This window comes from Nelumbo lutea, chromosome 5, assembly GCF_056320005.1.
Source record: "Nelumbo lutea isolate HS-2025 chromosome 5, American lotus-T2T, whole genome shotgun sequence".
NCBI lineage: Eukaryota > Viridiplantae > Streptophyta > Magnoliopsida > Proteales > Nelumbonaceae > Nelumbo > Nelumbo lutea.
The window spans coordinates 5,461,757-5,477,596 of NC_142688.1; the positions used below are offsets into that span (position 1 = coordinate 5,461,757).

Here is a 15,840-nt window from a genome sequence, read left to right on the forward strand (position 1 = left end):
TAGTTAAAAGGACATTTCTATTTTTTCAAATTTCATTTAATGGCTACGAATTGGTTAACGACAAATATTGGATTGACAGTTTAAGAACTGAACTATCGCGTTTTAAAGTTCGGAGACGAAAATCAAATCGAGTTCGGCTTCTGTCTAGACACGCTATATACGCGTACCGTTCGCGCAGCACGAGGAAGCGCCACGCGTCTTTTGATTCGTGAGTTCACTTAATACCTGCGAAACGAATTAAACGGAGTCTATTTATGCCGTTAGCTTCTCATAAGTTTCGTTCCACTTCCTGCTCGAGACTCACCGGACTCTGCCGTCGTCAGTCACTCTCACTCTCTCTCTTTCCAACTGGCGGTGATTAACATCCATCACCGGCGACCCTCTCAGGTATTTTGGACTTTGCCCTGATATAAGCCGGACTACTATCACCGGCAACTGATATAAGCCGGAAACAAGAAGAAGTTGAGGTGTCATCGTCGTTGTCTCGTGTTTTCTCACTCTGCTGCTTGGGGAGTCGGTTTCAACCTTCAATCTGGAGAATGTCGTCTGCAGCCAAGGACTGTATCACAAGCGAAGTTGGATGCCCGAAAACGCGCAAGCAGAGCTTCCTTTCCCTGAGCCAGATGGAACAGAAGGAAATTGAAACAAACCCAGATTAACAAAAGCTGGATGCATGAAAGAAAGGAAGTGATATAGAACTAATGAAAACCCAAATAAAAAAAAAATTGAGGAAAGTGCTTAATGTGTAAAGAAAAAGATAGAAAGATGAAGATCACCTGGATCTTAGCTTCGCGAATTTCACAGACCTTCTTCGATTCAAACCTGTTCCATTTGTAATTATTGAACGATTTGTAGAACCTTTCTGTTGCAATGCTGCTGGTGAAATTCACAAAAGCGTAACCCAGATTGTTCCCAAGCCTGAGGAGTGGAGAGAGAAGAAAAATCCACAAATATCAACCTTTGTACTGGTGTTTTTCTTTCTTTTCTTGTTACAGAAAAATGCAGCAGAAGAAACAAAAAGAAGATGAGACGATTACCAGAAATCCATGGGCAGGTACACGAAGTCGTATTCAGAGAGACACGAGTCCAACCCCAACTGGGCTTTCCCATGGGAGTGGGAGGAGTTGAACGAAGATTATCTGCAGTCTCCAACTCTAAACATGAATGGCCGCTTTCCTCCGCCTTATCAGCCTTTGGTCTCCAAATCCACCTACACTACTCTTCTCTCGGAAACCCCACCAGAAGAGCCGTCTGTATGACCCCCTTAAATCTCGTTGGGAAAAACCTTTTTGAAATACCATTACTTTTCACCTCCATGCTCTTAATCTGGTTCTCTGCAGCAATGGTGCAGCTTGCGTAAGTAGGAAAATGTAGTGCTGGTCATGGCAACAGTGGAGGTGGAGGACAGTAGAAAACGTTGCATGGTCGTCGGTACTGATGGCCTGGAACTGGGTAAAATGGATGATAAAATAGAGGCCCAAAGGCCCCAAACGGTGGTAGCTGCGGTGGAAGAGTTGGAACCACCGTTGCCATCTTTGGTGGTGGTGGAGCTGGTGGATAGAACAGAGGAAGAGATGGGCTTTTCAGCTTGGGATTCTCAAGAGAAGAGGAGGAAGAAGGAGATGAGTTCGGCTTCAGCCCAGGCACGCTATATCCGCCATGAAGCCAAGAAAAGGGGTTTTGGCGGAAAGAGTACAAACATATGATGGTATCAATTTTTCGTGTTAACTAACTCGTCATTTGGTATGTTTCTATCTGGTTGATGACTTAGAGGCCGGAGTGAAGAATTTTTGCTGGATGAGAACTTTGATGTCGGGTTGATCAGGACGGGATAGGGGCAGATTAGATGCCGAATTGACTGGCTCGAGATGGGCAGGTTAGGTGCCGAACTAACTGGGTCGAGTTGGGCAGGTTAGGTGCCGAACTGACTGGGTCAAGCTGCATATTAGGTGATGAGTTGACAAGAGGTCCCTGCTGCCTATTAGGTGCCGAGCTGCCTATTAGGTGCTGAGATGACCAGAGTGTCGAAGGTGCCAAGCTGACTAGAGTGTCGAGCTGCCTATTAGGTGCTGAGCTGACCAAAGTGCTAAGCTTCCTATTAGGTGCCGAGCTGACTGGTGGCGAGCTGGATTGATTGTTGAGCTTCGTAATTCTTTAGAGACCTGCAAGAAATTAATGTTAGGGGACCCAGGGTGGCTAACCCGACGGGGTCGCTTTGATGATTAATTCAGTACTCTCATAGAAGACTGCGAGCTAAAAATCATAAAGTATGAGATCTAGAACATGCTTACTTGCCCCCCTTATGTCACTGGGGTTAGTGCCTTTATATAGGCATTATTTAGCATGGGCATCACGCACCGCATCCGAGATTTTCGAGAGGTCGTCTAAGTGGTCCGAGTTATTCGGAGGCAACCGCCATGCACATTGACCATCCTCCAGAACGTTCAGTACATGGGCCAACTTACAAGGATCGTGGAAGTGTTGGGATATGCATGCCGAATTTGTCGGCGAGCACGTCTCGCAGGTCGCCAGGTCGGCGCCTGTGCCAGGTCACAGGTCGGACACTATCAGTTTGGCTAAGGCAAGTTGTTGCCTAAGTGGTTCCGGGTGTCACCTAGTTGTTTCGGGATGCCATGTTGTCACAGGGGTAGTTCTACAACGGAAGAAACTCGTGCGACATCCAGGCCAAGGTAGGACAGGACAAGCCTTTGTGTGCTACCTAGGAGTTGCCTGATGAGATGGCTCCACCAAGGTCAATAACATTGGATCATGACCTCAAGTCGCATGGATGGGGCACTCGGCTGGCTCTGGCCGGTCCATGAGAGGCGTCTCTTATGTGCTAAAGGGGGATGACCATAATGAGAGGCGACTGGGTGCTGAAGAGGTGGCTGGGCACCGATGTGATGGGTCTCTTGTATGCCAATGGTGATGGGCACATGTGTGCCATGTTGAGAGATCAGTTTGGGCAAGGGGCTGGCGAGGTGAAGGGTCATGCTTGAGCCAGGCCCGCATGCCAAGCCTTCTTGAGTGTCGGTAGTGCAGTGCCGGTCCATGCACTGTCCCCATGAGCATGTGTACGCCCATGAGGAACTCTGGTAGCTATGCTAGCCAATAGGAGGGCCGCTCCGCTAGGGAAATTGGTCTAGAAATGCCAAGGTTAGGTACCCAAGGAGGTCGACCACCCCTCCTCAAAGAGTATGTTAAGCTTTTGGTGGTCTGTTTGAAGATGACATCATTTCTCCTAAAAATCTTACAGGCAAAAATGACGACGGTGTCCCTTAACGCAAATCTGCCAATCATAGTTTAGGCTAAGCCTGTGTCAGACTGTAATGTTACAATGTCATTAGAGGGCCAAATATGCCCTCATAAAGAAATTTGTAAAATATACAAAATACAAGGTTTTCTACTCTACCATCTACATTTATTTCTCCGTAGAATCCTCCATTCTTTTTTGTTCAACAAGGGTAGGCGAATCTGAACTCCAGTTACCGTTAAGAGGAGTCGGCTTCAATCAATAATCGATGATAACAGTCCAGTTTCTATCAGGGCAGAGTCCCAAATACTTGAGGTTTTTCTCCGATTGCAAGTGTTAACAGTCGCCGGTGATGACTGTTGGTCGCCGCCGGTTGGAAAGGGAGAGAGTGAGAGAATAAGTGAAGGCAGATGAGTCTCGAGCGGGAAGTAGGATGGAAGAAGCTAACGGCATAAAAGATAGACTCCGTTAATTCAGTTCGCACGTATTAAGCGAACGCACGAATCAAAAGACGCGTGACGCGTACTGCTACGCGAACGGTGCGCGTATATTGCGTGCCTGGACTGAAGCCGAACTCATTGCGCTAGGCGGCCCAACCAAAGTACATGTTAATCGGGAATTTTCCCTATATGTTATTATTCATGGTCCCACAATACAATACGATGAGATGTTCCTGTGAGATCAGTCCGAGGCGCGCTCAGTGAGGAGCAGATCAGGTCGCAATCTCACTTGGGTTTTTTGCTTGCTCTAAAACTCGTGCCACTGAGCTCCATTTGTTTGATCTCTGTCATTCTTGGTAAGGGAGGAAAACCGGAACAGGGGAAAAAAGGAAAAAGGAAGAAAGAAAAAAAGAAAAGAAAATGAAGGCGTTGGGGTGGTGGCTGATGTTAGTTGGTTCACTTCGACTGGCAGCAGTTTGGTTCGGATTTTTTGACATATGGGCTCTCCGACTTGCTGTCTTCTCCAACTCCACAAGTGAGCTTCTAGTTCTAACCATTTTTTTTTTTCCTTTTTCTTTTTCCTTCTGTCAGATCAGATTGTGCTTTCGATGATTTTCTTATGGTCTTAGTAGCAATAGCAATGTAGTATGAAATCCTCCGTATACAAGATAGAGTGACTTAACGATGAGTGAACGCAGTGGATCAACAAGCTTATTTTGGTCCGACTGTGGAGATGCTGCTTGCAGAACTCCTGAAAGATGTCTTTTGCTGCTGTATTTCTGATGATTTAACCTGTTTACCAACTTGTTATCATGGTTTTGATTCAATCTAAAGTTCACTTTCGCTCCTCATGCTCATGAATGATTCCTTATTTGTTAGCTCAAAATGATTTTATGTATGGCATATTCTTAGATATGATTTTATAAGTTCTACTAAATTGTGCAATAACCTACTTCTCTTTAACTAGTTGACAACATCTAATCATCAGAGTATAATGACGAATTGATCTTTTGAATTTCATTGTGAATAAAGTATCTTACCACAACGGATGAACTGCCTTGCGAACCATCTCATTGGAATACTGAGCATTAACAATTCTATGACAGTACTGCATCTATTATTCAAGACAGAAGAAAACATAATTTCAGTTTTGAAGCCAACTAAAGACTGCAAGGAGTTGAGGCATAGGACCAACATACTTGGTTCTAATTACTGGGTTTAGGGCTTCAATTGACTGCTTTAAAAGTCCCAAGAATATTAACGAATGGATTTAAAATCCGGGTTGATTAGTCTGATGGAAAAGATATGTGGTGCCTAATATGGGAAATGTTAAGAAAAATAAGTTAGGGTTTTTGGGAGCAAATCTAGAGCTGGAAGAAGAAATACAGTTTGGTGGACTACAAGAAGGAGAGAGATGGTTAAAGAGAAAATGTAGAATTGGCTTATGACGTGTAGAGAGAACCAGCATCAAGAAGAGAAAAGGTTTAGGGGCAAGAAAGGGGAAGTATCTTTAGAGAAGTAAGATAACATGGTTGTATCTCTGTTAAATCTATGTTTCTCAAGCTGTTTAGTTCAGGTCAGGAGAATTTCCCTGCCAGGCAGATTTGGAATTCAACTAGCCCCTCTAAGGTTAATTTTCTGGTTTGGGCAATGGTTCTTGATAAATGTCTGACTAGAGTTAATCTGGAAAGACGTGGTATTCAGATTCCGGATCTTTTGTGTGGCTTGTGTGGTACTCTTGCAGAAAGTACTGAGCACTTGTGTTTCCATTGCCCAATTTCTTCTTATGTCTGGGGGCACTTTCTTAAGGCCTTGGAAAGTAATTGAGTAATGCCAAATTCAGTGAAGGAGCTGTTGAACTGTTGGAGTATTGAGGGCCGCAGCAAGAAAGGAAAGCTGTTTTGGAACACCATTCCGGCAGCTGTGCTTTGGTCCATTTGGACTGAGAGAAATAACAGAATTTTCTGTTGTAAAGCTAAAAGCCCAGATGAAATAGTGCAGAGAGCTGTGGGCAAGTTATTTTCTTGGGTGTCAGTAACGGAGGAATTTAAACATCAGAATTTGCATCTTTTGTTTTGTTCTCAGTCTTGGATGAGATTGTAGTCTGATGTGGACCCAGGCAGCCTTTATGGCCTGGGCTTTGTTGTAATGTTTTTTGATGAATAAATTACCTTACCTTTTACAAGAAAAAATAAAAAATAAAAAGCAACTAAGAAAACTAAAATCTGATCCATTCTTTGCTGCTGAAAGGCTGCAATATATCAGCTTATATAGACCTCGACCACGATATTACTAACAAGTAAACTTCTTAAATTAATTACATAAAAGACTTCTCATTTCCTTGTCCTCATTGAAGTGTATCATTGACAACTCACCTCCACGTTGTGATGGCATCATGAACAAGTCACCTATTTGACTTTTTGACTCCATTTACTATATAAATACTACTAGTCTATAACCATCTTTAGTATAAAGGTGAAAATAATAGCCCAAACCAGATATGACACATCCAACTATGGCCCATATAACCATATCAGATACAATATTCTAAAATGAAAATGAAACTTAATTTGCATTCTCTGAAAATCTCCAAGAATGAGACCACAAGTACCTGCTTCATTTGCAATGTCAGATTATATGTTACCTGCTTCATTTTTCCTTCAAACATAAAATGCAAGAGAGGTTGGACAAGATCGTTCCATGCTTACTAAAAGTTAGGCATCAATCATGGTTCTGCTTTATTTTACTTGAACATCTTTTTCTTTGGAAAAAGGTGAACTTACAACTTATAAATTTCATTTCTAGTGGTGGATTAGGATTGCGTGTTGCCATCATGATTGCTTCAGGTTTGTTTTATCTCATTCATGGTCTGCTAACTCACATCTTGCACAATGGATTTCTTTTCTTATTTGGAAGGGGAAATTGAGAAAGCTTTAACCTTCATTTGTAATTATGCTAGTTCCATAATGTAGTTTCATGTTTTGTCTTTTTCTTTCTCTTTTCTTCTTCTTCTTTTTTTTTTTCCATGGGTTTTTATTATGTAGGTATTCTAACGTATTTATGAGGTTCATATTCTGATGGAGAATCTTGCCTTTATGTAGTGACTGAAGTTCATGGAAGGACATTTGGAGTTTGGACACTTCTGACATGCACCCTTTGCTATCTTTGTGCATTTAACCTCGAAAACAAGCCACTCTATATAGCTACCTTTCTATCATTCATCTATGCCTTTGGTCATTTCTTGAGTGAATACCTAATATATCATACAATGGTCATTGGCAATCTGACAACTGTTGGAATCTTTGCAGGTATCAGTCTTCCTATTATAACTCAGTTGTTACCCCTTAATTCCTTGGTCATGGATATCTGTGTAATTGGTTTCTTCTTTTGTGAAGCATAGCTTTCCTGTATCCTGTGCAATGATTATATTAACAGCATTGCGTGAATACACGGTAGATATTTGTGGTTGCTGGTGCAATGAATGTAAAATAGCAAGGAGTAACCAGTGTTACTGTGATATGTGATGCAGGTGCAAGTATTCTGGTGTCCAACAAATCAACCTCCAAAAATCATTGTGCTTGGTCACAGCACAATGATTTAGTTAAAGCAAAGGAAAATAAGAAAGTTAAATTGTGGAATCTACATTGGATGTTTCCTTTCTTGTGATATCTTGTTTATGAATGCTAATTGCCAAGGTTTTATGTTGATTTCAGTTTGGAACATTGTTGAAATGCTACAAAAAGTGTCATGCGAAGTAACAAGTGTTGGGCAAAATTCTACGACAGTAGGAATTATTAAAAGGAAGAGTCAATGCAAATTTTGGTATAGAACACCTAACGGCCCTTATATTACATTGATAGGTAATTAGTTGGTTTGGAGATGGCATCGAGGACCGTTATATTCCACTGATCTCATTAGAGAGGTCATCCTATTTAGATGGATCTAAAAATTGGTCAACTCCTGAGTTGATAATTTGGGAAGAATGGGGATATTTTTTCTTTATTAGGGGTTCTTCTTTATGGAATAGTCTTCCCTTAGTGTTTTTTCCTTTTTTTTTTTTTCCTTATGTCTACTACTTTTGATTGTGTACTTGGGATTCATCTATAGCACCAGTTAAAAGAACTGATCTGTCCGAGGAATTAGGAGCAGGCCAAACGGGACATGGGTTGAAGTAGTAAGAAATGATTTAAGGGCCCATAAACTTAACAATGGATATGGCACTGAACAATGTGGAATGGCATAACAGGATTCACGTTGCTGACCCCTTGTAGTTGGGACATGTCTTAGTTGAGTTGAGATACCTGGTTGGGCCTAGTTTACCTCCTTTTCTGTTATGTTGTTGGGTCTTGCCTGCTGAGATACATAAGATTGATTTTTTGTACTTCTAAATCTTTTTTTCACTGCTAATGGATTCTTAGCTCTTGTGATATTTCCACTGTAAAAAATGATTAAGAATCGAACATGTTGCCCATCCCTGGCTCTTCAGCCTAATTAATAGTGGTGGGACAAAAGATATCAGAGTGAATAATCTGCCTGGGGGTTGTTTTGTGAAGTTTTTTTTTTCTTTTTTTTTTTTATCTCAAAAATTTCCTTCAATCTTTGTCATTATTCTTAATATGCCAAACAAGTTTGCTAGTCCGGTGATAGTAAGGAGATTTTTGTGATTTGAGAACTTTCCATGAAAGCTCCATGTTTTTCTGCTTCACTCTGTCATCATGTGGTAACCTTTTTTTTGTTTTTTTAATAAATCATCATGTGGTAACCTTCACCCAATATCCCTCTGGTTGGGTCTAAGAAATCTCACTTCTAGGAGCCCTTTTCTGTTGAAGTATGGTTGATTTTATTGGTAGAGAAAATCTACCATATTGTTTGGTCACATGTGGAGAGGACCATTTAAAGCACCAGTTAGAAGTGATCTATTGCAAGTTGAAGGGTCTAGACGATCGAGGATCAGGCCAAAAATGATTTGTTGAAGTAGTGAGAAATGACTTGGGGACCTATAATTTAACAATGGTTATGACACTGAACAGGAGTCATGGAGCTGATCCCATAGTTGGGACAAGGCTTGGTTGAGTTGCAAATCTTACACATGGCGATTGATTGGCCACAATTGATCTGTATACTCCTTTAGAATAAACTCTCGTTTTCCTCTTTCATCCATTTCATGTTCTACTGGCTTCTCTCTCTTCTAAAATCAACTTCCCTAGTTCTCTTCATTTAGCCTAGGTTGATAGCCACTGCAAGTTTCAGTGCATGAAGTAATGGCAATGAGCCAAGTCAACAGGTGGTCTATTTCTCCTTTTCTAGGGACTGTTCTTTATGAACCTTTCTTTCTTTCTTTCCTCATGGATTGCTTGAACTATCATCTCTTGTTTCCTCTCTTAGGTTATTCTGAAATCAGATCTTCAACCTCAAGTTTGCAGTGCAACAAGATAATGTATTTGAATTATGTGATATAATATTCTTTGTCATCATCAATAAAGTTACACTGTTAATATAAAAAATTATAATTGAATTATGGGTTCAAATCCAGGGAATTATTTTTCATATGTGAATCTAAAAAAGAAATCAAGTCATACAATGGAACCTAGGAGTAGCTCCAAATCTCCAGTCCTCATCGTCATCGTCGACATCATCATCAAGCCTTCTCCCAACTATATAAGCATCAGCTGCATCAATCCTGTTTCACCATTCTGTTTGTTTAATGCCATATCCATTGTTAAATTATTAGTACTTAAATCATTTTTTACTACTTCGGCCCATGTCCTTTTAGTTTTACCCCTACCCCTTCTAGACCCTTCAACTTGCAATAGATCACTTCTTGTGGGTGCTGTCAAAATCAGGATTCATAATCATGAGAGTTGGGGAAAAATTATAGTGCCGGATACCAACCTAACACAACCCTCCTTTATCTGAGCTCGGGACCATCTGTGTAGGACAAGCTCACACTGGTGGAGTTTAGGAGTAGATCAAAAAGGTGATAAAATTAGAGAGTTGATTGAGATGGTTTGGTCATGTGAATGGAAGACCTTTTATAGCTGGCACCTGTTAGAAAAAGTAATCTATTTCCAGTTGAAGGGACTAGAAGAGCTAGGGACGACTGAAAAGGACCTGAATAGAAGTAATAAGAATTATTTAAGCACCCATAATTTAATGGGTATGGCACTGAACAAAACAGGATTCGTGTAGTGAACCCCATATAGTTGGGACTTAAATGGTGATGGGTAAATCTGGAAAAGAAACTGTTGTTATCCATCTTCTGTGGAGGAACTATTTCTTAAAGCCTTTTAAATTGTGCTAAGCCTAAGTACAGGATGGGAGGACTTTTTCCCTTTTATTACCCCCTATTTGGGGGTAAGAGAAAGAAAGGGACATGCTAGTTCTTATCTTTAGAGTCCATTACTCTTTGTTTATCTGAAGTTATTGGTTTCTTTTCTTCTTTTCTTTTATTTGCTGCCTTTCTAGGTTAGAACTGCATTCCCACTTAGAGGTTTCTCCTGGCTAAGACTGTTGGGATTCACATACGAGTAGTGTATGAAGAGAGTCCCACATTGGAAAAGTACGAGAGGTGCAAGGGACTTACAAGAGTGGCCCATAACCCAATAGCTTAAACTTCTGGGTTGTATGTGGTGTCCCTCTCTTGTGTGCAAGTCTTATGTGCGTGTATGTGTATGGGCCCCTGGTTTTGATGACTCCTCTCAATGCACAACAGACTGTTCTCTTTTACTCAATGGATCTGTTAATTGAGCATGTCCTGAAACTACCTTTTTTCTATTACAGTTCAATATTTATGATTTATCTTTTCCTTTTCTTTTCTTACTTTTATCCAAGATTAGGTCAAGCTTTCTGCTTAATGCCTTGGATAAGTGTGTATAAATGGTATGCATATATTTTATCTTTGATTATTTGAATTGATCATGGTCAGGGACCTCAATTATATGGATGTTGTTGCAGTGGAACGCTCATCAACCTCAAGCCACCTTGAAGACAGAGTGAAACCTTTGTTGCCTATTCTTCAAGATGCAAGAGGATTTGGATTTACTCAATTGCTATCATTTCTTTTTTGCTATTTGATTTGCAGTTCATGCTCAAACAAACAAAAAATGTTTTGGTTTGTTAATTTAATTATGATGGTTAGTATGAACAGCAATGGGCCGTTGGTGAGTCTCTTTTTGGATAGAAAGCTGTTGGTGATCTTATTTTTTCAGGCAAGGACACAAGTCTCCTTAAAGCTTTCAACTTACGGAGACATAATTGGTTTAAGTATCAGCTTGGGAGAGAAAACTCAAGCATTTAATACATAATCATGTAACTGGATGGTTTGATGTCCATCCATTGCATAACCGGAAATTTGGCACCACTTTAGACAATGAATTGGCTCTATCAGATTCAGATTCAGATTCCATTCATTGCAAAACCATGTTATTTCATTTTCATGATTTCGAATGGGAAAATTCCACTTTAGTACTCTGAACTTTGGGGGTAGTTTCAAGTTGGTACCTGAACTTTCAAACGTGTCACTGCAGTACCTAAACTTTCAAAAAGTATCAAGTTAGCCCCTGCCGTTAACCGACTTCCAGTTATCTGTTGAAACTGTCAAAATTACCCTTCAAAAGAAGATACTGTTCATTGTCTTCTACCTTGAGACTGAACCGGTTAAGGTGTTTGAGATTCTAGATTAATGAAATCATTGTCTTCTACCTTCAGATCTGAAACGCATTCTTGTCTAGTTATTTCTTTGCTTTCAGTTATTGTTTCTCTCTATCATATTTTATGTTTTTTTCTTTTTTTTTTCCTTTGAAAATAATCAGTTCAATCTCAAGGTAGAAGATAATGAACAGTGTCTTCTTTTGAATGGTAGTTTTGATATTTTCAACAGATAACTAACGGTTGGGTAACGGCAGGGATGAACTTGATACTTTTTGAAAGTTCTGATACTAACTTGACACCACCTGCAAAATTCAGAATACTAAATGAAGTTTCCCCATTTCAAATATATAAAGAGTTGAACCTGTTGCACCTGCTGAGTTTTTTTTTTTTTTTTCGATATTATATCTATAAACTATGTAAACAGATCCTTTAATGGGCTGCCATGAATAAACTGGCATATAATGCTTGTGAATGCTTATGTAACGATAGCAGCCTCACTGCTCCTTGTACTAGTTCTCCAATATCTTGACGGAGCTTAGGAAAAAAATTACCTTGGTTTTGCATAAATCCATCTTTTTAATCTGCTTAGTGTTGCATGAGCTACCAAGCCTACCATCTCTTATCAGACTTCAAACGTGAAACGCCCATTTAATACCGTAATGCTAAGATTCATCGGTCCCACTGTTGTGCTGTTAATTTGACGGTTTGGGCCAGGTCAGGGTACATTCGGTGAGTTGGGATCTGGATTCAAATTGGTTTTTTAGTTGAGGAGATCCGATTATAATTGATGTCTATTTTTTTTTTCAATATGTAAATCGGTTTATTTACTTGTCAATTATAGTTGATGTCTATTTCTTTTTATTTGTTCAATATGTAAATTGAGGGTTTCGATCAGATAGGTCCCAAATCCATAACCCTCCCCCTCCGTGGGTAGATGGAATTTGATATTGTAGAGGCTTTGTAGAGAGAGTTTCAGATCTTGGATCTGAGATCCAAGTGAGGTCTTGTAGGGAGGGAGTCTCTGGAGTTTAACTTTAAGGAGGTTTTCCTTTTTGTAAAGTTCCTTCTTGAGTTTTTTATAAAGCAGTTTGAGTCACACCATTTGGACTGGTTAGGGTTTATTCAATTGTATTACTGGTAATATGTGATGATTAGTTGTTTGGTATTGTCTTAGGTTGCAATCATAATGAGCTTTAATCAAATAGTTTGGGCTTAAATTTGATTAGGCTCAAATCGAATTTGATCTAATCGAGTTTGAATCAAGTTTGAATTTTGGGGTAAGCTCTATAAATTGTTTGAACTTGACTGATAAAAAGTTTGATTCAAAAACTTGCGAGTTTGGTTCAATTAACACATACATACTATTGGGATCGTGTTTTATTTTACAACCACTAGATTAATTTTAATCTAACGATTGGTGTGGTCTTTCTTTAGGTTAAAGAGGTTTTATATATAAAAGCTTTCTTTTGTATGTAAGGTTAAGGTTTTTTGGTAGAAAAGGTGCGAGAGAAGAATACAGAGTGTTCTTGGTGTGAGAGTGGGTTTTTTCTCTTGTTTTTGTTCTTCGGGTTGAGAGGAAAGGGAGAATGGGTGTACAAGGGTTAGTGTTGGTTTGGGCTGTAAGCCGCAAGGTACTTGTATTGTTCTCAGTTTTCTTTCATAGTGAAGAATAGATTTCGTTTCTCCCATGGACGTAAGCAGTAAGGCCGAACCACGTAAATCTTTGTGTCCTTGTGGTGCTTGTTTTATTTGTCTTTGCTTGGATTTTATCTTTTTTGCTTATATTAGATTTCTCATGGTTGCTATTTCAAACACCTTGTAATTTTATATTGTGAGTGGTTGTTGTGAGGCCCCAACAAAGTGGTATCAGAGCTCCCAGGTTAGCGTTTACAAGGTGTTTGTAAAATTGCTTGAGAGATAATGGCTACAAAAGGTACATGCTCTCAATTCCATATTGAGAAGTTTGATGGGAATGTCAATTTTACCCTATGGCAAAGAAGGATAAAGGACATCCTGATTCAACAAGGCTTGGCTAGAGCATTGAAGGAAAAGAATGGGAAGTTAGAAGACATGAAGGATGTTGATTTGGAGGACATTCAGTCAAGGTGTTAGTACGATTTGATTGCTCTTTGCTGATAACGTTATGGAGGAAGATTTTGCACCATAATTGTGGGATAAATTGGAGAAGCTTTATTTGGAAAAAGCTTAACTACAAAGCTATATATGAAGCAACAATTGTACGAGTTGAAAATGGAAGAAGGTGGGAATCCCCTGAAACATCTAAATGTGTTCAATAGTATCTTAGATCAACTAGGTAAAGTTGATGTGAAGGTGGAGGAAGAAGATAAGGCCCTTTTGCTTCTTACCTCACTTCCTGATTCTTATGAAAATTTGGTGACAACATCGCTGTATAAGAAAGATACAATGAAGATGGAAGGAGTTACTACATCTCTTCTATCTAATAAGGTTAGGAGGAAGCCCAAGTATGAGAATGGGCAAAACTTTGCGTTGGTCACTGTGGGAGCGAATCGGAAAGGAAGGTCGTCTAACAACAGATTTGAGAGCAGTAGGTCTAAATCCAAGGCCAAGGAAAATGGAAAAATATGGTGTTACAGATGCAAGGAATTTGGCCACATGAAGAGAGATTGTCCTGCATGAAAAAGGAGTGGGGATGAACTCGGAAGCGTGGCAGTTGCATTTGATGATGATGGAGACGTTTTCACAGTCTTTGAAGGTATGTGTAATTTTTCTCCAAATGAGTGGGTTTTAGATTCTGGATGTTTTATGCATATTTGCTCCATGAAAGAATATTTTGACATGTTTCAAGAGAGGAAGATAGGTGCTCGGACAATGAAAATCAAAATGTTTGATGGAGTAGTTTGCACTTTGGGTGGTGTGGCATATGTCCAAAAAATGTGTAGGAATGTAATATCACTTAGCTGATTATACTCCAAGGGATGCAAGACTTTTGCTATAGGTGGAGCCATGAAAATCACACGTGGCAGTATGGTCTTGATGAAGGGAGAAAAATGCAAGGGTTTGTAGCATCTGGTTGGGAGTAAAGTGGTTCTTAAGACCTCGATAGAATGTTCGAAACAAAATGCACAAGGTAGTGTGACCACACGGGGGGTCTCTTTTGTGGATAAAATGGAAACAAGTGTTGCAAGTTTCCAAGGTATAGATGATAGTGAAAGGAAGATTCCTGCTGGAAGAGATGAAGGAATGAGGTCCCTCTCTAAAGTTAATTAGGATTATTTGCTTGGGTATAGTTACATAGGTACATTGGCTGTCTTGTTTGAGTTAGGTAGAGTCAGGACTTGATGATTCAAGTTATGTGTAACTGGTGATGTTTTACAAGGCCAATGGAAGTTTGCGGTATTTGCAAACAGGTAGAGGCACAAATAATATATCTTTAGGGTGGTTCAAAAATAAGCCAAGGTGGAGATTGTTGGGATTGTGTCTTATTTTACAACAGTTGGATTAATTTTAATCTAACGGTTGGTGTGGTTCTTCTTTAAGTTAAAGAGATTTTACATATAAAAGCTTTATTTTGTATGTAGGGTTAAGGTTTTTTGGGAGGAAATGAGTGAAAAAATATATAGTGCTCTTGGTGTGAGAGTGGGTTATTTATCTTATTTTTGTTCTTCAGGTTGAGAGGAAAGAGATAACGAGTGTACAAGGGTAAGGGTTGGTTTGGACTGTAAGGCGCAAGGTACTTGCATTGTTCTCAGTTCATAGTGTACAAGGGTAAGGGTTGGTTTGGACTGTAAGTTCATAGTGAAAAACAAATTTCATTTCTCCTGTGGACATAGGCAGTAAGGTTGAACCACATAAATCTTTATGTCTTTGTGGTACTTGTTTTATTTGTCTTTACTTGGATTTTGTCTTTTTTTATTTCTATTAAATTTCTCATGATTGCTATTTCAAGTACCTTACTATTTTATACTATGAGTGGTTGTTGTGAGGCCCCAACACATACTACATGCATATATACATATGCATACCCATACATATATACACAAATATTATAGAATATAAAAATATATTATATAAGTATATAACATAAGAATATACTATATATTATAAAAAATTATAAAAAGTAAATTACTTTTTAAGCTTTCAAGCTAATCAGCCTTGAACTTAAAAATAATTTAATCAAATCAAACCAAGGCATATCAAATTTGCAGTTCGGCTCAATGGCACCCCTAATCTTATACCTCAACCTTGATATAGGTGGGATTCAATCCCATGTTTCCATTACAAGCAGCCAAAAACCATACCAGTGAGCCAATTCATATTTGATGATATGAGGCTATGTTTGGTTTGAAGGAAAAGATAGGGAAAGGAATGAAAAGATAAGGAACGTTATACAAGATTCCTAAAGATTTTCTAATTCTACCTTTTCCTTCAGACCAAACACAACCTAACTAAATTAGACTGACGTATCCCTGTAATACGCTACTTTAGACATATAAATTGTACTTAATTTATGTAAGC

General features: G+C 39.3%; 1 protein-coding gene and 1 long non-coding RNA gene across 2 annotated transcripts; one reads left to right on the forward strand and one right to left on the reverse strand.

Moving 5' to 3' along the window:
- Positions 1-222: 222 nt before the first annotated feature.
- On the reverse strand, positions 223-1,675 carry LOC148849994 (uncharacterized). The gene is made up of 3 exons (XR_016098895.1): positions 1,038-1,675; positions 777-918; positions 223-614 (listed from the first exon to the last, which is right to left on the reverse strand). It is a non-coding gene; the product is annotated as an uncharacterized LOC148849994 (long non-coding RNA).
- Positions 1,676-3,916: 2,241 nt separating this feature from the next.
- On the forward strand, positions 3,917-10,860 carry ERG28 (ergosterol biosynthesis protein). Its single transcript, XM_088943249.1, has 3 exons — positions 3,917-4,228; positions 6,795-7,001; positions 10,619-10,860. Exons 1-3 carry the CDS (start codon positions 4,114-4,116, stop codon positions 10,687-10,689), a joined length of 393 nt encoding a protein of 130 aa, XP_088799375.1. The 5' UTR covers positions 3,917-4,113; the 3' UTR covers positions 10,690-10,860.
- The last annotated feature ends 4,980 nt before the right edge of the window (positions 10,861-15,840 follow it).

What these genes read in the sequence shown, in the direction of transcription:
- ERG28 (XM_088943249.1), top strand. Translation starts at nt 4,114, where the DNA reads ATGAAGGCGTTGGGGTGGTGGCTGATGTTAGTTGGTTCACTTCGACTG. An exon ending in TGTCTTCTCCAACTCCACAA is followed by an intron (nt 4,229 to 6,794) that starts GTGAGCTTCTAG and finishes GCCTTTATGTAG; the next exon opens with TGACTGAAGTTCATGGAAGG. An exon ending in AACTGTTGGAATCTTTGCAG is followed by an intron (nt 7,002 to 10,618) that starts GTATCAGTCTTC and finishes GATCATGGTCAG; the next exon opens with GGACCTCAATTATATGGATG.